Source organism: Quercus robur, chromosome 7, assembly GCF_932294415.1.
Source record: "Quercus robur chromosome 7, dhQueRobu3.1, whole genome shotgun sequence".
In the NCBI taxonomy this organism is placed as follows: Eukaryota; Viridiplantae; Streptophyta; class Magnoliopsida; order Fagales; family Fagaceae; genus Quercus; species Quercus robur.
Genome location: NC_065540.1, coordinates 15,744,709 through 15,765,286, shown reverse-complemented (window position 1 = coordinate 15,765,286; position 20,578 = coordinate 15,744,709). Strand labels below are relative to the sequence as shown.

Sequence of the window (20,578 nt, the reverse complement as noted above, 5' to 3'; positions counted from 1 at the left end):
TATATATATATATATATTACAAACGGGTAGTTACCAAATAAATATTGAGACAATACAAAATAAAATGTACAATATATGATTAGTGTGTGTATATATATATATATATGATATGATTTGTGTGAAATTTTAAGGGCTGAGATTTGATTAGATTTTGTCAGAATAAATAACATTTTTTGAGTGATTTAAAAAGAACTTTGATATTTACCAGAATACCCTAACGAGGTGGTATAGTGTACCAATTGAAAAGTAGCTTCCCGACCCTTTTCTGTCTCAGGAATCAGGATAACCTAACCCATAATAAACCCTTTTCTTTCCTAAAAAATAAATTAAATAAATAAAAAACCAAACCCTTTTTTTTTTTTTTCAATTTTCAAAAATACTTTCTCCCTTCCGGAGTTCCAGCTTACAGAAAATCACATTCGGCGAAAATCCTACTAACCGCTCCACTCCGAATAAGTTCCGACAACTGCTCCAGCCGGATGACGACAACTGCTCCAGAGCACGTGTTCTCTAATTAAGGTTTCGATCCACCGTTATTCTATTTTTTGTCTTCAATTTCTCTATTTTCCTCTGTGTGTTTCTTTATGGATTGGCTTTCCCGCTTGCTTGCTAGGGTTTGAAAAATTGAGGTTTAAAAAACTATAATTATAGCGAAGAAGAAACGCTCTCCATGACTGAACACTCACGCTCCCTATCTATCGAAGAAGAACAGGAGCTCGCGAGGAGCAACAAGAAAGTTAAGGACTCGCACAATGCAACCCCTGTCGATTCAAATAGACTACCTGGGAGTACCAGTTCTGCCAGTAAGTTCTCTTTCCGGGATAAACTCATGAGGGATATCCCAGATGCATACTCTCATGCTTTCACCTATTCGGACCATATGGACGCTGACTCTGAGTCGGATGAGGAAACAGAGGAACTTTGTGATGGTATGGCTGCGATTTGTCTCTCTAAAGAAACAAAGCGATGCATTAGAGCTCCCTGGGCAAAAGCACTTATTGTCAAGGTATTCGGCAAAACAGTGGGGTTTAACTTCCTACATGCTAAACTCATGGGTCTTTGGAAACCAGTTGGGAGAGTTGACATGGTGGATCTTGGAAGGGACTTTTTTTTTATGAGATTTTCGCTTATTGAAGATCTAGAGTTGGTCCTTAAGAAAGGACCATGGTTCGTAGGTGAAAATTTTTTGTCGATCCGGAGATGGGAAGCTAATTTTAAGCCGTCTGAAGCGCAAGTTACTTCGGTGGCGGTCTGGGTGAGATTCCATGAGCTACCTATAGAATACTATGACGCGGAAGTCCTTCGTTAGCTTGGGCGAGCTCTGGGAAAAGTTCTTAGAGTAGATACGCACACTGCTACGGAGGCTCGGGGCCGATATGCTCGTGTTTGTGTGCAGGTTGATGTTAGCAAACCTCTAGTCACCTCGGTCCGCATCGGGCAACGAAACCAACCAGTTGCGTACGAAGGTGTTAGTAATAGTGGGTTATATATATCCATCCGATAATCTTGAACACAGTTGGCAAAATCACAAGGGATAGAAAAAAAATCAAAAAATATAGTACACCGATCATGTAGCTCGCGACCTCGTCGCGACCTAGCTAGTCATGAAATGGTTGCGACTTGCTTAATCCGCACTCTTATCTAGTTTTTCTGCCACATGTTACTTGTGGGCTGTGTAGGTCGCTGAGGTCGCAAGTTGTCCTAGAATGCAATTTTCACATTAGTAAGAGACTCGAGTACTTTCTATCCCAAATACAATTAAGACTAGAAAAATGTATTAAAATGAAATAAAAAAATACATATAAATTTATCATTAAGTAAAACTAGTTAAAACATGAACTTTACAAAAAAACTTAACTACGAAAAGTTTGCAAAAAAAAGAAAATGGTTTTGGACCTTTGGTTTGCTGCCACATATAATTGTATATATATTACCAAGTAACTAGGTTGGTTAGCAATTTTAAGGGTTGATATTCAAAAGAAATAATTTTTTTTAGTGAAGTATAGGAATTTTAATATTTACACACACAAACATTCTATAGTGAGGTGGTATCTTGATTCTTGAGTACCGACTTAAAAGTACCATAATACCAATAAAAATTTCTCATAGTAGTTAAACACTCTCATATGCATCAAAATATTCTCATACACATCATTCATTACATCATCACGGCAATGATTTTCCCATAAATATAACATAATACTCCTCGCCAGGGTGGCCCAAGGCTTAGGCAACTTAGGCCTAGGCCTAAGGCCCCCACCACAAATAAATATTTACCCTTTACAAAAAAAGACTCCCATCTCATTGTAAAATACCCAAAATTTTATAAAAATATGAATTTTTTTCAAATTGTTGTGCACTTTTTATTATTAGTGATGTTAGGAATATCACAAATTTTATTATAGATTTACAAACTGACATGTTACCAATCACAAAAAAGTATTTTAAATATTCATTAATTACATTATTGAAGCTCATCCTTCACTATTATTGTCACATTACATTGTGAACATTTTGTAGTACCTTTAACATTTTCCTTTTTTATTTCTAATTTCGTCAAAAATGCAAAAATAGAATTGGGTTTGGGTGAGCATGGGAGCAAAATCCCCACATTTGTGGACCTAATGTGGTCTTGGGATTTATTTTAAAATCTTCAAAACCTAAATTTCATATTAAGCAAAGCATTTTGACACGTGCTCACAATAAATTTTGGAACTGTTGAGAATGCAACTGAGAAAGAAGACATTAAGGAAAGCAATACAGAAAAGAAGAAAGAAGAAGAGCACAAATGCAGTGATGTAAACGACAGAGTTTATAAGCAAAAGAAGAAAGGAAAGTTAAAGGCAAACGGTGGCGTTTTACTTAAATGAATGGCACGTGAGAGTGTTTAAGTGGTGTACAGCTGTAACATTAGGATTAATTAGTTTGTTAAGAGTTAGTTAAAGCAGTTTAATTTCCCTCTTTGCTCTGTAAACGTGTATATAAGGCAGAGCCTTACTATAACTTAATTACTTCTTCATTCTAATCAATTGAAGCAAATAGTTTTCTCTCAAAACAGTTTCTAGAAGTGTTCTTTAATAGGAACTGAAAAACCCAAATAAAACAAAACAAAACAAACAAACAAAAAATCTCTATACTTTTATAAAACAAAAGTGGTAATTATGAGGCAAAAATATTTAAAAAAAAAAATCAACTTTAAAAATGATCCAACATCCAACTTTGTTTGAGAGAGGCTGAAATCCTTTGAAATTTGAAAATCTAACATAATCTTCGTACGATCAAAAGTAACATTATCACTTCCTACATTATAGTACGTGATGGTTTGTGAGAGAGAAAGAAAAACTTGAAAATATGCAAAATGTGAACTTTGCTTGACAAAACCTTTCTTGAAACTGAAAATGGTGAAAAGGCTAAATCTCTCTTGAAAATGGATTTATTGACCAAACAAATCAATTGTAAAAAAGCCAAATTTAAAGTATATAAGCTACAAGGAATCAATCAACCAAACAAATCAATTGTAGATAACCAAATTCAAGGTATATAAGCTACTTGTAATTTTATTATGAGTATTTGATAATTCTTTTACATCTCATGAGCTCCTAATTCTCTATTTTATCAAATATATAAAAACATTGAACAAAATTTGTGTAAATAATATATATTTTAAAAAATAAATAAATAGCTAGCAATTTAAATATGGAAATAGGATTAAGGTAGTTATCAAATACACATTGAGGAAAAAAAAATTATGACCATGTTATTTTATTAGATTCAATTAAATTTTCTAATAATTTTGTGTTAAAAAAAGTCAAACAACTTGTTTAAATCAAATAAAACCACACATTTTAACTAAAAAAACTCATTTTAAACCACATGTCTATGTATCATACAATACAATACAATTCATATTATATGCATCTATGTATCGAACAATTCATGAGCACTTACAATGCATTTTTACGATACGGAACTTTTTATACACGATATTGACAACTATGGTGTGGAGTACTTTGGAGCAATCAAACGAAAATTCAATTCACTTTCATGGCTAAATCTAAAAATGAATATTGAAAATTTGGTTTGGTTTTGCAAAGAAAGAAGCGAAAAGAGAAAACCAAACAAAGTCTCAGAGTCAGGGGTAGCACTAAAGCAAATTCAGGGATTTGAACCCCCTGACTTCAAAATAAAAAGCTATATATATATAGATATTGTTAGCTTAATACTTTAATTTTTTTTTTTTTTTTTTTTTTTTTTTTTTTGCACAGTCTAACTTAAATTTTGCACATCTTTATTACAAGTATTTTCGACTTTAAGAATAAAGAGTAAGTTTTTTTTTTTTTTTTTTGAGAAACCGAATAAAGAGTAAGTGTTTGTGAATTGTAAGTGTAATTTTTTTTTTATTGTAAATTTATATTATATGTGTGTGATTGTGTTTAATATTAATTGTGTACATTACTTTTTGTTATAATATTACGTATTTGTATAAATTATGATGTGTGTGGATGTTTGCTTGTACAATATAAGTATAATATAACTTTATATAATTTAATAATTAAGAAATAGAGAGGGTTTTTTTTTTTTTTTACATGTGTGTGTATAGTTATCATATTATAATAATTTTTTGTAATAAAGTAGTAAAATTCAAGAAAACAATTGTAAAGTTAATGATTGTTCAAGCATTACCACCGCACACCCTTGGTGCAATGATCACTCCACAAGTATAAGTGCTTGTGGAGTGTAAGGGGAAAGAGTCAGAGTTCAAGTCTCCAGAAAGGAGTTTCGCACATATATACACTTAGATTAGACTATATAATTCATGTATAAATAAGTGTGATTGTGTGCATTAATAATTAATATGGAGCCAATGAGTTGAAATTAGTCATTTAGTTTAAAATATTTTTATGAAAACAAAGTCATAGCTACCCACATTAGCAATAGATATTCATAATGAACTATCATGTAACATTCAAAATTTGAAAACTTGTAAAATAAAATTCTAAAACTTCATGTATTATTATTATTATTTCGATAATTCAATATATTCAAGTTTTGTTTTTACTAAAATTTTGTAGTGACCCTCCTAAACAAAATTCTTGGAGTCTCCACTGCTTAGAGTATCAAACCTGTACAAGCTCAAAGTCTTTAAACAGAATGAAGAGCATAAATGACAAGTGTTTTGTAGTCTTATTACTGATACAACTTGTAGCCTTATATAATCTATTCTAGTTAGTAAGTAATGTGTCGGACACGTGAGGCACTATACACCTTAGCTTAGTTTTTTCACTACAACAAACTCTCTTACTTTTCTTTTCTTTTTTCCATAAAACAAACTCTCTCTCTTACTTTGTTCTTATTAATAAGAGAAAATCATTGGGTTTCCATTTAGCTTCTCCCTCTCGAAATCAAATTAGATAAAGAAATGAAATCAACTTAACATTATTATTATCATTAATAAAAAGTCCAAAAAAATTGGATTTTGATATCCACGGGTAAAAATCCGAATATGAATGGGTAACGAGTACTTAATGGGTATTGAGATTTGGGATTCATGAGTAAAAATTTAGTCTCGGGTTTGGGTATACCCGACCCAAACCCAGGCCTACTGTGCTGTGCTTACTTTCCCTCCAACATCAAAACATCTCATTTCCATCATCTTCTTCGGTCATTCTGTCATCTCTCTTTCCAAGCCTCTCGGTCCCTCAGGGCAACAGACCCACCTATTTTAGCCTCAATCTTAGGTAAGTCTCCTTGATTCATACTCACAGTTCCAACTATATTTGGTGTTGAGTTGTTTGGGTTTTATTGTTAAATTTTGTGGGGTTTGATGGCTTGTTCCACTCTTTTTTTTTTTCTTTTTTTTCTTTTTTGGGATTTTTTCTCTGTTGTTGTTGTTTTAGTTTTTTGGATATTTTCTAGGTTTCTGATGTTTGTGTTATTTTATGGGTTTATACCTTATTTTATGAGATAAGAGCTTCAAATATCGAGACCGAAGCCTTAAAATTAAGGGCCCGTTTGATAAGTGTGTTTAAATAACAGTTTTCAGTTTTTTTAGAATACGTGTGTGTGAAAAAGTATATGCAAATGCATGTAATGTTTTTTAAAAACTGAAAATATGTGTTTAAGTTTATATACCAAACGGACCCTAAATTCTAAAGCCACATTATCACATTACTAACAAAATAATAAGGTAGATGGTACTAGTCAATAGCAACTATAAGGTTGGACTAAGGCAAGTAGAGGAAAATCCTGAAGCTCAGGAAGATTGCTAGAGATTTGATGTTGGGTTCAGGTAGGAATATTCATCTTTGGCATGAGTGGTGGCATCTAGATGGTGTCTTATGTAGGAAGTAGGATGCAGCCAGCTCTTCTGATGCTAATTTGGAACCCTTCCAAATCTGGTTCTTACTCTTGTGTAGAAACTTTAGAGGCTATTAGAGAGAAAAAAATATAAGGTTACTTGGTGGAGATCGATATAGTATTCAAGAGACATACTTAAAGCATGCCTTCATTGGTTGGCTGGTCATGTTGAATAGATTGTCAACCTAGGAAAGAATGCTTAAATGAGGCTTTAATGGAGATAGCAGAAGTAAAATTGAAAACATAGAGCACCTCTTCTTTGATTGCTTTTTTCTAGGAGATTATGGAGGACTCTCATGAGTTGGTGTTTGGTGAAGCACCCTAGCTTTTGTTGGGATGAGATCATGGCTTGGGGTGAAAGACATGCCAAAAGTAAGAGCCTTAGATTCAATGTATTCCGCTTAGCCTTATGGTCTGCTGTATATCACATTTGGCAGCAAAGAAATGGTGTGCTTCATCAAGGGAGAATTTATGTTGAAAACAAAAATATCCTTCACTTGATCAAATGGGAAGTTAGAAGGAGAATTGAACGGAATGGCTATTTTGCTAATTCTGTCCAAAACAAAGTTTTGTGTTGTTTATGAGGATTTTCTTCAGATGTTCTTTAATCCTCTTCTTCTTAATTCCTTCCCCTTGTTGTCGCTTAAGTGATTGTTTTCCTTGCATGAGTTAGTTTTGGTGTTCATTGGTGTTCCAGTTTTGCTATTAGGGTATTGTTACTTGAACTTTGTACTCTTTTCGTCTGACGCAATACAATCTTCTATTTCATTAAAAAAATGGTACCACTTACCTACTATCATAATTCTTTCATAGTATCAATTCTATCATAATTCTAAATTAAAGGGGATAAAACATCAAGCTAAAGTAACAAATGGGTGATCTTGAGGGAGAGAGCCAGTTGAAGACCATCTCTAATTGTGCATGACTTCACCAGAACACTAGTTAAATGACCAATTGATAAGGATATACTCGTTACCTAATGTCTATTATGATCACAAATTAAACCTCTGCTATCTATTGACTTTGGATTTTCTAAAAGAGAATCATCAAATTAAAGCCATTCATTTGACAATAATATGCATTTGGTTTAGTTGGTTTTATAATTTGATGGTTGAGTTAGAGGTTTTGAACTCAGAATATCTCTTTTTTTTTTCTTTTTTTTTTTTTTGGTTAAAAGGAACCATGTCATTATCAAACCAAAACAACAGATGTATTAGCAGAGCGCCTTAGATTGTACAGACCCTGTGCATCAGAACTTAGAATATTACATAGTTCAACAGAGTCAGGATTTTCTAATATAACAAAATCAAAAGGGGAAGAACAGCCTTCCTTAGCTAGCTTGTCTGCCACTCTGTTAGCTTCTCTGAAGACATGGTTGACCTTGAAGTGTTGGAGACGATTAAGGAGGAACCTGCAGTCATTTAAGAGGGGGGAATAAGCTCTATTAGAGTTGTTATTTGAAAGTACAAGCTGCACAATAACCTTAGCATCAAGCTCCACAGCAAGATGGGTTATTCCCAGTTGGTCTGCTAAAATGAGACCATCTCTGAGAGCCCAAAATTCAGCTATGATGCTTGTTGCAACCCCAACTCTTCTTTTATAACCTTTAACACAGTTGCCATTACAGTTGCGAATTACACCACTCCCTCCCCCTTTGCCCAGGTTCCCTAAGGATGCTCCATCTGAATTTAACTTAAACCATCCCTCCTCTGGTTTATTCCAACGTATTAGGTTGGTGGAGCAAGGCTTGGGAATGTGTACTTTGCTCACACAGAAGTGATACTCCGTGGCTTGTTGAATGCAGGATTTATGGAGGCAAAAATTCAGAGGGGTGTTTTCAAAAACCACCCGATTCCTGTGTTTCCAAAGGCCCCAAATAGCAAAAAGAAATTGTGTGCTCCATGGCAATCCATTAGCCTTCAACTGGTTGCTGTCAAGGCAATTCTTTTTTAACCATTCTGCCAAGCTCAGATGGCTTAAATTAAGAAGAGAGAGGAGTTTTGATTGCTTGCCAAAAGGAGACAGCAAAGGGGCAATCTCTCAAAAGATGCAGTATAGTTTCCTCTTGGTTATTACATAAAGGACAGGTAGTATCACAATTAATACCACGTACAGCAACCACTCGCCTTACTGGAACACTATTGTGGTGACATAACCAAAGGAAAGAGCTGATTTTTGGCCATATGTCTAACTTCCAAACCCAGTTGCCCATAAAAACTTGGGGGTTATTTTCTGCAGTAAAGTTAGACGCATATGCCGATGTCATATTAAACTCACCATCATGGGAAGACTTCCACAACAAGGAATCCTTCCTCTCACCATATATTTGCATAGGTGTGGCATAAATCTTGTCTTTTACCTCATTCGGTAGATCAAAAGATATAAAATCCCATCTCCAATTCCCATCTTGAAACATATCATCTATAGTCAATTTAGCTTCACCTTGGGTGAGGGGGCCTTCAACCAAGCTTCTTAGTGAGTTGCCTTTAATCCATTTATCCCCCCAAAAATTTAGCTTAGAATTTTTTCCTGCACTCCAACACACTCCCTTTTCAAAAATGGGAAAGCCTTTTTTAATTGCAGACCAGCAAGGAGAGCATGGTAACTTGTCTAGGTCTTTTGAGTTTCTTCTTGAGTTTGAACAATATTTTTGCAAAATGACCCTTGCCCATAATGATTCTTTTTCCTGATATAGCCGCCAATTTAGTTTTGCTAGTAAGGCAATGTTCTTTGCCTTTGCCTCTTGGATCCCCAAACCACCCTCCTCCTTTGATTTGATGATCTTGTTCCAACCAACCAAATGTAGCTTCCTCTTCTCTAGAGATGAGCCCCAAAGAAAATCCCTATTAATTTTATCTAGTTTGTCATAGAGATGTGTTGGAAGAGTAGCCCCTTGCATAACATAATTGGGGATGGCTGTCATGACTAATTTTACTAATACGGTTCTGCCTGCAAAAGACAAAAATTTGGCTTTCCATCCAGCCAGTTTAGAGATTACCCGCTCTGCCACAAAATTAAACTGTCTCCTGGTTGCCCCTTTGTGTCTCAAGGGAAAACCCAAGTACCTCCCAATATTGGTGGTTTCATGAATCCCCAGATATTCACAAGCTTTGTCCTTAATATTGGATTGAACATTTGGCGAAAAATAAATCCGGGATTTTTCTAAACTAATCTTCTGCCCAGATTCTACACAAAACACATCTAGTACATCTTTAATGGCCTCACACCCTTCTTTACTCACCTTAGCAAACAACATTAAGTCATCCGCGAAGAAAAGGTGTGAGATGGCAACATTGTCCTTAGAAGCTTTTATCGGAATCCACCTTTTGGCAACGCATTCCTTCTCAATGAGGGCCCCAAGGTATTCCATACAAAGGATGAACAAGTAGGGAGAGAGAGGATCCCCTTGCCTAATTCCTCTAGATGGCTTAAAGGAGTTCAACTTACTTCCATTGAAAAGAATTGAAATGCTAGTGGTGGTCACACAACTCATAATCAATTCAATCAAATTTTGGGGGAAGTGGAAAGCTTTAAGAACTTTATGGATGAAGCTCCATTCGATTCGGTCATAAGCTTTGGCCAAATCCACTTTGATTGCCATGAACCCACCCTTTCCTTTTTTCTTGTCCAAGGAGTGAATTAATTCTTGTGCTATGATGATATTATCTAGACCCCTTCTTCCAGGGACGAAGGCTGCTTGAGCTGGGGAAATAAGTTTGTCCAAAAGTGGTCTGATTCGGCCTACTATAATTTTGGTGATCACTTTGTAGATTGTATTACATAGACTGATGGGCTTATAATTGTTGAGGCTCTCCGGGCTTTGAGTTTTTGGAATTAGAGAGATCAGGGTCTCATTTAAATATTCAGGAACAGTCTTGGCTTCAAAACTATTACATACCTCCCTACACACTGAAGCCTTAACATCAGCCCAAAAATATTGGAAGAACCCAGCATGAAGCCTATCAACTCCCGGGGCTTTAAAAGGCTTTAAAGACCACAACCCAAGCTTTAGTTCCTCCTCTGATACCGGTGCACAGAGGGAAACCCGATCACCTTCCGAGAGAAAGCAACAGGAAAAATTTTCAATATCAGAAAGGCGATTGGATGATGAAAAGCTTTTCTGGAAAAGATCTATATACCCCATTAAGATAACATTTTTAACCTCCTCCTCTTCGGTCACCCATTCACCTAGGGAGTTTTTAATACTCTTAATCCTGTTTCGATGTCTCCTAACCAGCGTGGACACATGAAAAAAGGACGTATTACGATCCCCATAGGCAGCCCAGTTAATGCGAGATTTAAGAGCCCAGTATTCCTCCTCTTGAAGCCTTATGTCAGCATATTCCTTAATCAGATCCTGTTCTAATTGTACCAGGAATTGGTTTAGCCCATTTGAAAGTGCTTTTTGGGTTCCATTGATCCTGGCAAGTAGCCTCCTCTTCCTAGCAAACAAGTTACCAAACACTGTTTTATTCCAATTGGTGACCCTATTTGTGAATAACTTAATAGCAAAAGGAAGAATTGATTCCTGTTCCCAGGCACCTCTAACTACATCATGAAAGTCAGGGTGATGCAGCCACATAGTTTGAAAGCAAAAAGGTCTGTTAATGGAGGCAGGAGGGGGCTTGGAGAGCTCTAAAAGAACGGGGCAATGATCCGAAAAAACCCTAGGGAGATGAGTAACAAAGGCCTCAGGGTAAAGGAGTCTCCAAGACGGATTAGCGAAACATCTATCAATACGTTCCAGGATTAGGTCCGAAACTTGTCTGAGATTGGACCAAGTAAATTTAGGTCCTGAAAATCCTAAATCCAGGAGGCTGCAAGTATCCAGACACTCTTTAAAATCTAAAGCTCTATTAAGATTTATACTCCTACCACTGAATTTATCTTCACTGCTGAGAACTTCATTAAAATCCCCCAGTAACAACCAGGGCATATTGAGCAACTTGGGTTAAATTTTCCCATAGAATTTTCCTTTCAGCTATTCTAGGACTAGCATAAATAGGAGAAATAAGCCAAGTAAGGTCAGAATCATGTACCTTAATAGTGGCATGAATCTCTTGTTCAGTTGAGGACAGCACAAAGACATCCACTTCCTCTTTTTTCCACAGCAGCCATAATCCTCCTGCATATCCAATGGTCTCCGTTACAAAGAAACCATCAAAAGGGAGATCCTCACAGATTCTAGCAGCCCTAGCACCTCCAACCCTGGTCTCAGTAATGATCATGATGGATGGAAAGTGGTTAACAACCATTTCAAAAACTCTCCTCTTAAAATCCGAATTAAGAGCACCTCTACAGTTCCACAATAGAACATTCATTTGGGAGCAATTGTTATTTGGAATCTCCATTGGGTTAGTTCCCATCATTGATGTTGCTATCATGCTCCATCCCATCCTCTGAAGAAGGTCTTTGGAAGCTGTCCAATCTGGTTTCCATACTATTAGGTAGTTCAGTATCCTATTTGCTCTATCTCAAAACTTAAAACTGCTAGTAAAATATCTCTTTTTTTTTTTTTTTCCTTTTTTTTTTTAGAAAGGAGTGAAAAATCCGTGCATGGATGATTCAGGTGGGACTAGTATGCATGTATGTTAACTCCCTTGTAGTAAATCATGACCGCTAAATTTTAAGCCTTGGAAAAGGCATAGCAGATTTCCTACATGACGTCAAGAACGATGATATATCTCAATCAATCTCAATTTGGATATGACAAGACTTTCAATACAGACCTTTTTCTGATTTAAAGAGAGATCTTTTTCTCTGCAAGTCATGGGAGAAACCCATAAACCCTACCGCAACAAACATGGCATAGAGGTAGTAACAAACAACAAAGCTAAAAATTAAGATCACCCAAAGTAAAAACACAACGAATTTATACCCCTAAAAATTATATATATGCCAAATAATCAGATAAATTAGAAGAATATGTGCAAGGGAGAGTTGCTAATAATTTTGATTATATAAAATTTGCAATATTGGTTGCAGGTCATTTAAACCAAAAAACAAAAAGTTGATACAATCAATTACAATCCATAATTTGAGCAACTTAACAATATATTGGAGTCTTTCAAGCAAAAAGGAAAAACTCAAAAAAAAAAAATTTTGAACTAAAATCTGAAGAAAAAAAATTATAATAAAACTACTATAGGCTAAGCAGTGACTTGATCCCTTCAACTAAGCACACTACCCAATACAACACAATTTTCAACATTTTATTATTTTTTATTACAGTATTATTTTTCCTCACCAAACACATATCATTTACTTCTCATTTTTAATTATTTTTTCTTGTTTATTTTTAACCACACACGTATTCTGTCTCTTCGATTTTTACAATTCATACTTTTAAATTTTATCACATCTTCATTTACACTTTTACATCTACGTTTTGCCTTCCTCCTTGTTCGTAGCTTCTGTGTCTTCTACCAGTACTAGTGCAGCAATGCCTCTCTCAAGTTTTGAGTCTCATGTTAGGTTCTAAAGTTTAGGATTTTATGTATTTAGAACTCTAATTTGTATTGTTGGCAAACCATGATCAAAACAATGTGTTTAGAAGTGTTTAAAGTTAGCTCAAAGTTGTATGTCAATGTAAAGTTGGAATCGAGTGTAAAGCAGGAAGCACTGTGGCTTTCGGCCTGGCTCGATCGATCGAAGCTTAGGCTCGACCGATCGAAGCTCGGGCAGATCGCTTTTCTGCAGAATTTTCCAACTCAGCCCTATTTGTTTTAAAATGTTTTTAGGGTTTCTTATTTGTCCTAAGTATAAAAGGCAAACCCTAGCCACGTTTTAGTGTTGCTCATATTGCGGTTTGTGTAAATCTCTTGTGAGATCTAGAGGAGCTTTCCTTTACACAAACTTAGGGTTTTCAAGGAGGAGATATTTTCTATACCTTGATGATCAATTCAGTTGCTGCCATTAAAGCTTAAAGAATACACAAGCGGGGGTGTTTGTAGCTGGTAGGAATCCAAGAAAGAAGGAGTCCGTGGATTCGGAGCTTGCACGTGGTCGTGTCAGTAAGTTCTACTGGTTGGTAGCATTAGGAAGTCAAGCGGGGGTGCTTGTAAGTCCTTTTGTATGAACTTCAATTCTTTCAAGATAGTGGATTCAAGTTTACCTTGAGGATAGCTAGGTCAAATCCTCCCCAGGTTTTTACCGGTTTGGTTTCCTGGGTGATCATATCTTGTGTTATTTATTTTTCGCTGCTTTGCTTGATTTGATCTTTATTATTGTGATAACCTAGACTTGTTTAATTGGACTAAGTAACAACTTGGCTAATTACCTAGGTTTAATCAATTGTTTAAGGGGTCTAAAAACTGTCATCTCAAATTTCTCAATACGATTTATTAGTTGTACAGGTACCTTTGTTCATTTCTTTTCTTTTCATTTTTTTTTTTTTCCTTTTGAGGTTTTTTGGTTTATAGAATGCAAATTTGTTTTGGTTTTAAGAACATTTTTTTTTTAAGCACAAACTTCATGCCGATCGAATATTGAATTTCGGCCGGTATTTACCGAAACACCTGAAATAGACTGAAATGATCCGAAATTTTTTCCGAAGTGAAATAGGGTGGGTTATTTTTCCTGTTTGTTTACTGGCACGGTATTTTCCGGCCGTTACGGTCGGAACGGAATGGAATTAATAACATTGAATCAAACCTAATTACCTAAAGGCTAAAAAGAAATAAGATTGCGTAATTTATACTTCTTAAGGAATACTCTAAACAAAATTCCTAGAGCCGCCACTGCCCAACCATCAAGCACTTCATAAGTGCAAACTCAGAGGACCAAAGTCGCTTCCCACTTCATAAGTGCACATGGGACAACAATATTCTTCATCATACACAAAGTCATGATTAGGGCTTAGTAGTCGACAACACTAGGGCCACACTTTATGATGAAAGACACAATCCTTGAACACCGAACCTTCAAAGATTTTCAGGGTGTACTTAGCAGCAACTCTGGGCTTGGCCTCAAATTGAATTTTAAAACTTACACCAGCGGCGAGCATTGGTTTCATCTTCAATTCAAAATCTGTTCCCCGAGGACCATCGGAAAAGTGAAACTTGGTATCTTATGCGACACCTGAATAGCTACACATCCCTACCATGGCTATGCATTGGTGACTTTAATGAGATATTTTCCTCGGATGAAAAGAATGGTCGAATACCTAAGCCGTTGGGACTGATGCAAGCCTTCAGGAGCACACTTCTCCATTGCTGGCTAGTTGACTTGGGTTATAGTGGGAAGATCTTCACGTGGCGAAATGGGAGGCAGGAGATGGAGTTTGTGGAGGAGTGGTTGGACAGAGCTTGTGCGAATAATGCGTGGTCGGAACTCTTCCCTAGAGCAAGTGTGGTACATCTTAATGTTGCATACTCAGACCATGACCCCATCCAACTGAATATTAACAACTCAAGCCCATAAATTGTTCGACGGAAACGTTTACAACGATTTGAGGAGAAGTGGGTGGTTCATACGGAATGCGAAGACAAAATTAGAACTTCTTGGGCTCAGGAGGTACTGTCAGGAAGTCCGATGTTTTGCTTATTCGAAAAAATAAAGAGATGCCACCTGGACCTTTTTAGTTGGAGCCGGGTCACTTTTGGGGATACTAGAACCAAGTTGAATCAAAAGCAGAGGGAGTTAGATGAACTTACAAGTGGGGACTTCTCATCAAATTTGGGCAGGATTACGAAGGTCAAAAAATCCATCACTGAGCTTTTACATCATGAGGAGGTCTTCTAGAAACAACGGTCTAGAGCTGTATGGCTTCCTGCTGAGGATAAGAGCACAAAGTTCTTTCACCAGCGAGCAAGCCATAGACGACGCCAAAATCATATCAACGGTCTGCATGATGGGTAGGGAGTTTGGCAAACAGATGAGGGTAGAGTGGCCTCTATAGCTGAAGAGTATTACAGAGAATTGTTTACCTCCAATAACCCAATGCACATGGATGAGGTGTTGGATTCTGTGGACCGGGTTGTCACAGACGACATGAATGAAACTTTAGTGCAGCCGTACACTGAGGAAGAGGTTCGTATAGCATTGTTCCAGATGCACCCTTCAAAAGCCCCGGGACCGAATGGTATGTCTCCTTTTTTCTTTCAAAAGTATTGGCATATTGTAAGGCAGGATGTTACCTCTGCTGTGCTCTCGTCTTTACATTCAGGGAGATGCCTCCGTAAAATGAATTTTACTCACATTGTGCTTGTCCCAAAAGTAAATGACCCCCAGCTATTACTGAATTCCGTCCGATCAGCTTGAGTAATGTGGTCTCTAGAATTGTATCCAAGGTGTTAGCAAACAGGTTGAAAACTATCCTCCCTAATGTCATCTCGGATTCACAGAGTGCTTTTGTACCAAGTAGACTTATTACTGATAATACGACAGTGGCATTTGAGATGTTGCATCGAATGCGAAATAGGAGGCGAGGTCGTACTAGGCACATGGCTGTCAAGCTGGATATTAGTAAAGCATATGATCGAGTGGAATGGGCTTTCCTTAGAAGGATAATGCTCAAGTTGGGGTTATCCGTGCAATGGGTAGATTTGGCCATGGAAACTGTTTGCACAGCCTCCTACTCCATTCTTATAAATGGAGAGCCAAAAGGTTTCATCACCCCAACCCATGGGATAAGGCAAGGGGACCCCGTATCCCCCTATTTATTCTTATTATGTGCTGAGGGTCTCTCATCTATGCTTAGGAAAGCCACAGAACGCAACCAGGTCCATGGATTAATGTCATGTCGTGGGGGTGTAAAGATATCTCATCTTCTCTTTGCTGATGATACTTTGCTCTTCTATGAGGCTCGCACTAGGGAGTGCCAAAACCTTTTAGCCATATTGGCACAATATGAAGCTGCTTCTGGTCAAGCTATCAATAGGCAAAAAACAACTCTCTTCTTCAGCCAGAACACTGCACCTGAGGTTAAGCAAGAGATTCAAGCCTTACTTGGTGCACAAGTGATGAATGACTGTGAGAAATATTTGGGGCTACCAATGGTAGGGGGACAATCCAAGGTGTCTACTTTCAAGGGGTTGTTGGAACGAATAACGAATAAGGTGATGGGGTGGAAGGAGAAACATATTTCAAAAGCTGGAAGAGAGGTCTTGATCAAGACCGTGGCACAGGCTATTCCGACTTATTCTATGAGTCTTTTCAAAATTCCCAAGGCCATTTGTGATGGTATAAATTCTGTCTTGGCTAAATATTGGTGGGGTCAATCTCGTAATGAGAGGAAAATTCATTGGATTAACTGGAATAAGCTTTGTTCCCCCAAGAATAAAGGTGGTATTGGATTCCGGGATATTCATGCTTTCAACTTGGCCATGCTTGCCAAACAAGCTTGGAGCCTTATTCAGGGGTCCCACTCTCTGTTTTATAGGGTGTATAAAGCTCGATACTTTCCTTCTTGCTCATTTATGGACGCTGAATTGGGTAGCAACCCCTCCTTTGTTTGGCGCAGCCTCCTTCAAGCAAGAGAGCTCATCACTGCGGGTTCTACCTGGAAGATTGGCAATGGCAAAACTGTTGGCATAGAGAGTCATAAATGGCTCCCATAGCCTCCTAGTTTCAAGCCTGGAGCGGACCGATCACTTAAGGTTAGTCACCTGTTTGATGTCGATACCAGACAGTGGAATAGACCGTTGATTCAGTCATTGTTCCATGCTTCCACAAGGGATGATATCCTGTGGATTAGGCTAGGGGATGCATGAACACGAGATAAGCTTCAATGGACTGAGACAAAGAGTTGAACATTCTCGGTCAAATCCGCCTACCATGTTGCACTTCGTCTTTCCAATGCAACCATTGGGGAGCATTCTCTTGCTAACCAGGATAAGGGCTTGTGGAACAAGGTTTGGTCCCTTAATACTCCCCCGAAAGTTCAGAACTTCATTTGGCGTGCGTGCTCTGACATCCTCCCTACCAGGGTCAATCTTCGGCGGCGGAAAGTACAAGTTGACCCCAAATATGGCTTCTGTGGACAACAGGATGAAACAACATGCCATGTCCTTTGGGAGTGTCCGTTTGCTCGGTGCACTTAGTCCCACGTCCGAGGCAAAATTCAGAAGTCCAACTCTGTAGCTTCATGTTTTCACCTACTGACTAGGCAGATGATTGGTAGACTTCCAAATAAAGAGCTGGAAGTGTGGGCTATGATTTCCTGGTCCCTGTGGAATGCTCGCAATAAGGTCCACTTTGAGCAAGTTCGGCCTTACCCTGCTGGGATCCATCGTGGAGCGATTGTTTTCCTTGAGGAGTATCAACGGCACATGGCAGCTCTCCGTCCTGTGTAGTAGTGATTGTTCACACGTCTTGCTTTGGATCTTTTCATGTTTGTTTTTTCTTTTTTCTTTTTCTGAGCCCAGTAGCTATCATAGCCTCTGCGTAGGCTTTTTGCTTCTGACACTCTTCTTACTAAGTAGTTTGTATTTTTTTCTTGATTATTTAATAAAATTTTATCGCCTTTGGTCCAAAAAAAAAAAAAATTCCGTGCCCTACACCAACCAATTTGTTCAAATCGAATATTACTAATAAGTATATAGACAGATAAACATATAGAGAGAAAGATAAAGATAAGAAGAAACAAACCTTAACTTGGTTGTCGCAGTCTAATAGCATCTCTCCATAGACAGAACATTCATATTGTTTATCCTTAGAAATCTGGGGAACAAGCAAGTTTAATTTTTTTTTTTTTTAAATCCTACTTTTTTTTTAAAATAAAAAAGAAAAGACCCACACATTGCAAAAACCTCTATCTCTGAGAAACATTTTGGCACATGAAATGGGTCTATCTCTATGATCTGAGGCTGAAGGTTGGAGTCGATGGTAGGGGGAGGGGTAGGAATAGGGGTAGGGCTAGGGCTAGGGCGAGCAATTTTAGAAGGGTGAGAGAGGTTGATTTTGAGTCAGGGTTAATTTTTTTTCATATTCAGAAATGAAGTCATCTTAGTCTGAAAACAATACATCCTCATAGTCCTCATTTGCCATCATTCAATCTCCCAAAAAAAAAAAAAGGTCAGTATAAATATCCACAAATAGAGGGGCAAGGAGCTTGGAAAAAATAAAAGAGAGAGAAAGAAAGAGACATACCAAAGAGAATCTTGAAAGAGAGACCTAGCGCCACTTCTGATCTGAAAAGGTGTTTGTAATAGAAAGCCTATGTGTGCAAAATGTAAATACTAAGTAGAGTTTATGTTTAACTTTTTTTTAAAGAGCAAATATTAATTAAAGTTAAAACTTCATTAAATCTTGAACGTCTTCCCTCCTTAAACTTATTGAATTAACTCATTTGCTCTTGCCTTATTTAGAAGTGGTTTTGCATGTTTACTTATCTTTCATTATTAACTACAACTAGTTTTTAACTCATGCTTCGCATGGTTTTTTTATTAGGTATTTCGTTTAAAGTTTATAAATCATTACCTACCTTACATCACATCTTCTCAAAGAACTCAATTTAGATTTGTGCTAATTTTACAAAGACCACAGTAAGTGTGGATTTAGCATCATCCCTTTTTTCTTCTCTCAATCTAGAAACATATTCCTTGCTATGGTTTGCATTGCTTTTGCATCATTGAAGTCCCCAAATGGTACAATTATTGGTGGGTGCATGTATGTTTGTGAGAAAAACATGTTCCATACTAATGCTAATGGTACAAGTATGCATTCCTAGTAGAACAGAAACGGTTCGAGGGCAATTTAACAAACCCCTTTGAACAAGGACGGAGCTAAGACTTGGAATTAAGAAGGGCAACTTTGCTACTAAGTATGTGCTGCAGTTCTGGTCTCTGAATCTATTGTTTAGCTGCGAGGGTGTTTTTTTAGTGTCTTTGATGTCTGCTGCTTGTAAGGACAAAATTAGTTTGTTTAAAATTTTTTAAAGGACCAAGTTGTTTGGTTTGAGTAAAATTAGTTGATTGAGCTTAATATTTTTTTTTTTTAATTTTTATTGCTAATTTTCTGGACTTGTATATTTTGTTTTAGATTTTAGATCTATAAATTTTTATAGCCATTAAAATGATGAAAATGCTATATTTACAAACATTTTTATAAATTGCTGATGTGTTTAGTGGTTATTGTTATGTAAAAAAGTGATGTAAGTGGTAGTTCCAAATGCAAACAAATAAGAATTTGCTACCTCAACGGTTTGTAAAAATATTATAGAAAAATTTGTTACTATAGCATTACTCTCAAAAGAATTAATAATATTATTAAAGAAGGTAAAGTGTAATTTTATAAAACAAAATTGTTAAAATTAATACCTACACAATATATACCTATAATTTAAATAATAAAAAAATTAGGGGGCCATTGCCCCCATGGTACAAGAGCGGCTCCGTCACTGCCTTTGAAATTCAAAAGGAAATCCTTATCTTCCTCATTGATGTACAAGTAAACTACTTCTCTCAGTCTTTTAACTTTATTTAAAATGTTTCCAAATTTTTCATTCCTTTATACTAGAGTTTTTAAAATTAGTAATCTCTCAAAACACTTTTTTAAATAATCTATAATAAAAAAAATGCATACCCAAATGATCAATGTTGGCAACATAAGCCTCAAAGAGAATGATTTGCTCAAAAGCAAATGCAAAATCTCTAGAGAGACAGCATACCAAGTTTTTGGTCAGCCAGTATGGAGAAAATTCATGCTATGAAGCTCATGATCTTCGACATGCAAACTGCAAAGCAAACCGGTTGAAAAGCTTACCAATTTATAAATGTGGCCTATCAACATTTATACATAGCCTAATATTCTTTGAAAAGCACACCAATGTTGTAAGTGGTTAAATGTGGCCCATCAACATTTATACATGGCCTAGTATTCTTTGAAAAGCACGGTTTTCAGACACGGACCGTTCATTAAACCGTAAAAATGAGAGGTTCAAGATTTGTGAGGTCGAACCAAGATCGAACCGGGGTCGAACCGTGATGACATCATAATTAATTTAATAATTATTTTAAATATATATAAAAATATAAAATTAGTAAAAAATAGAAAAATTAACTAAAATAGTCCAATTAAAACTATAAATTCATATTTTAACTATGTCTAATATATCCATCAATAGCCCAAATATGAAATATCTATCCAATAATAATAATAACCATTTTTTTATAAAAAGAAAATTAAAAGCATCAAATTATCTTTTCAATTTCCACTTTCCAATGCCCACGTGACCAGCTGTCTAGCTCACATTCACAAACCTAAAAAAGCACTAGAAACA

General features: G+C 36.6%; 1 protein-coding gene across 1 annotated transcript; it reads left to right on the top strand.

Moving 5' to 3' along the window:
* Positions 1-670: 670 nt before the first annotated feature.
* Positions 671-1,309, top strand: LOC126691068 (uncharacterized). Its single transcript, XM_050386148.1, has one exon. It carries the CDS (start codon positions 671-673, stop codon positions 1,307-1,309), a length of 639 nt encoding a protein of 212 aa, XP_050242105.1.
* The last annotated feature ends 19,269 nt before the right edge of the window (positions 1,310-20,578 follow it).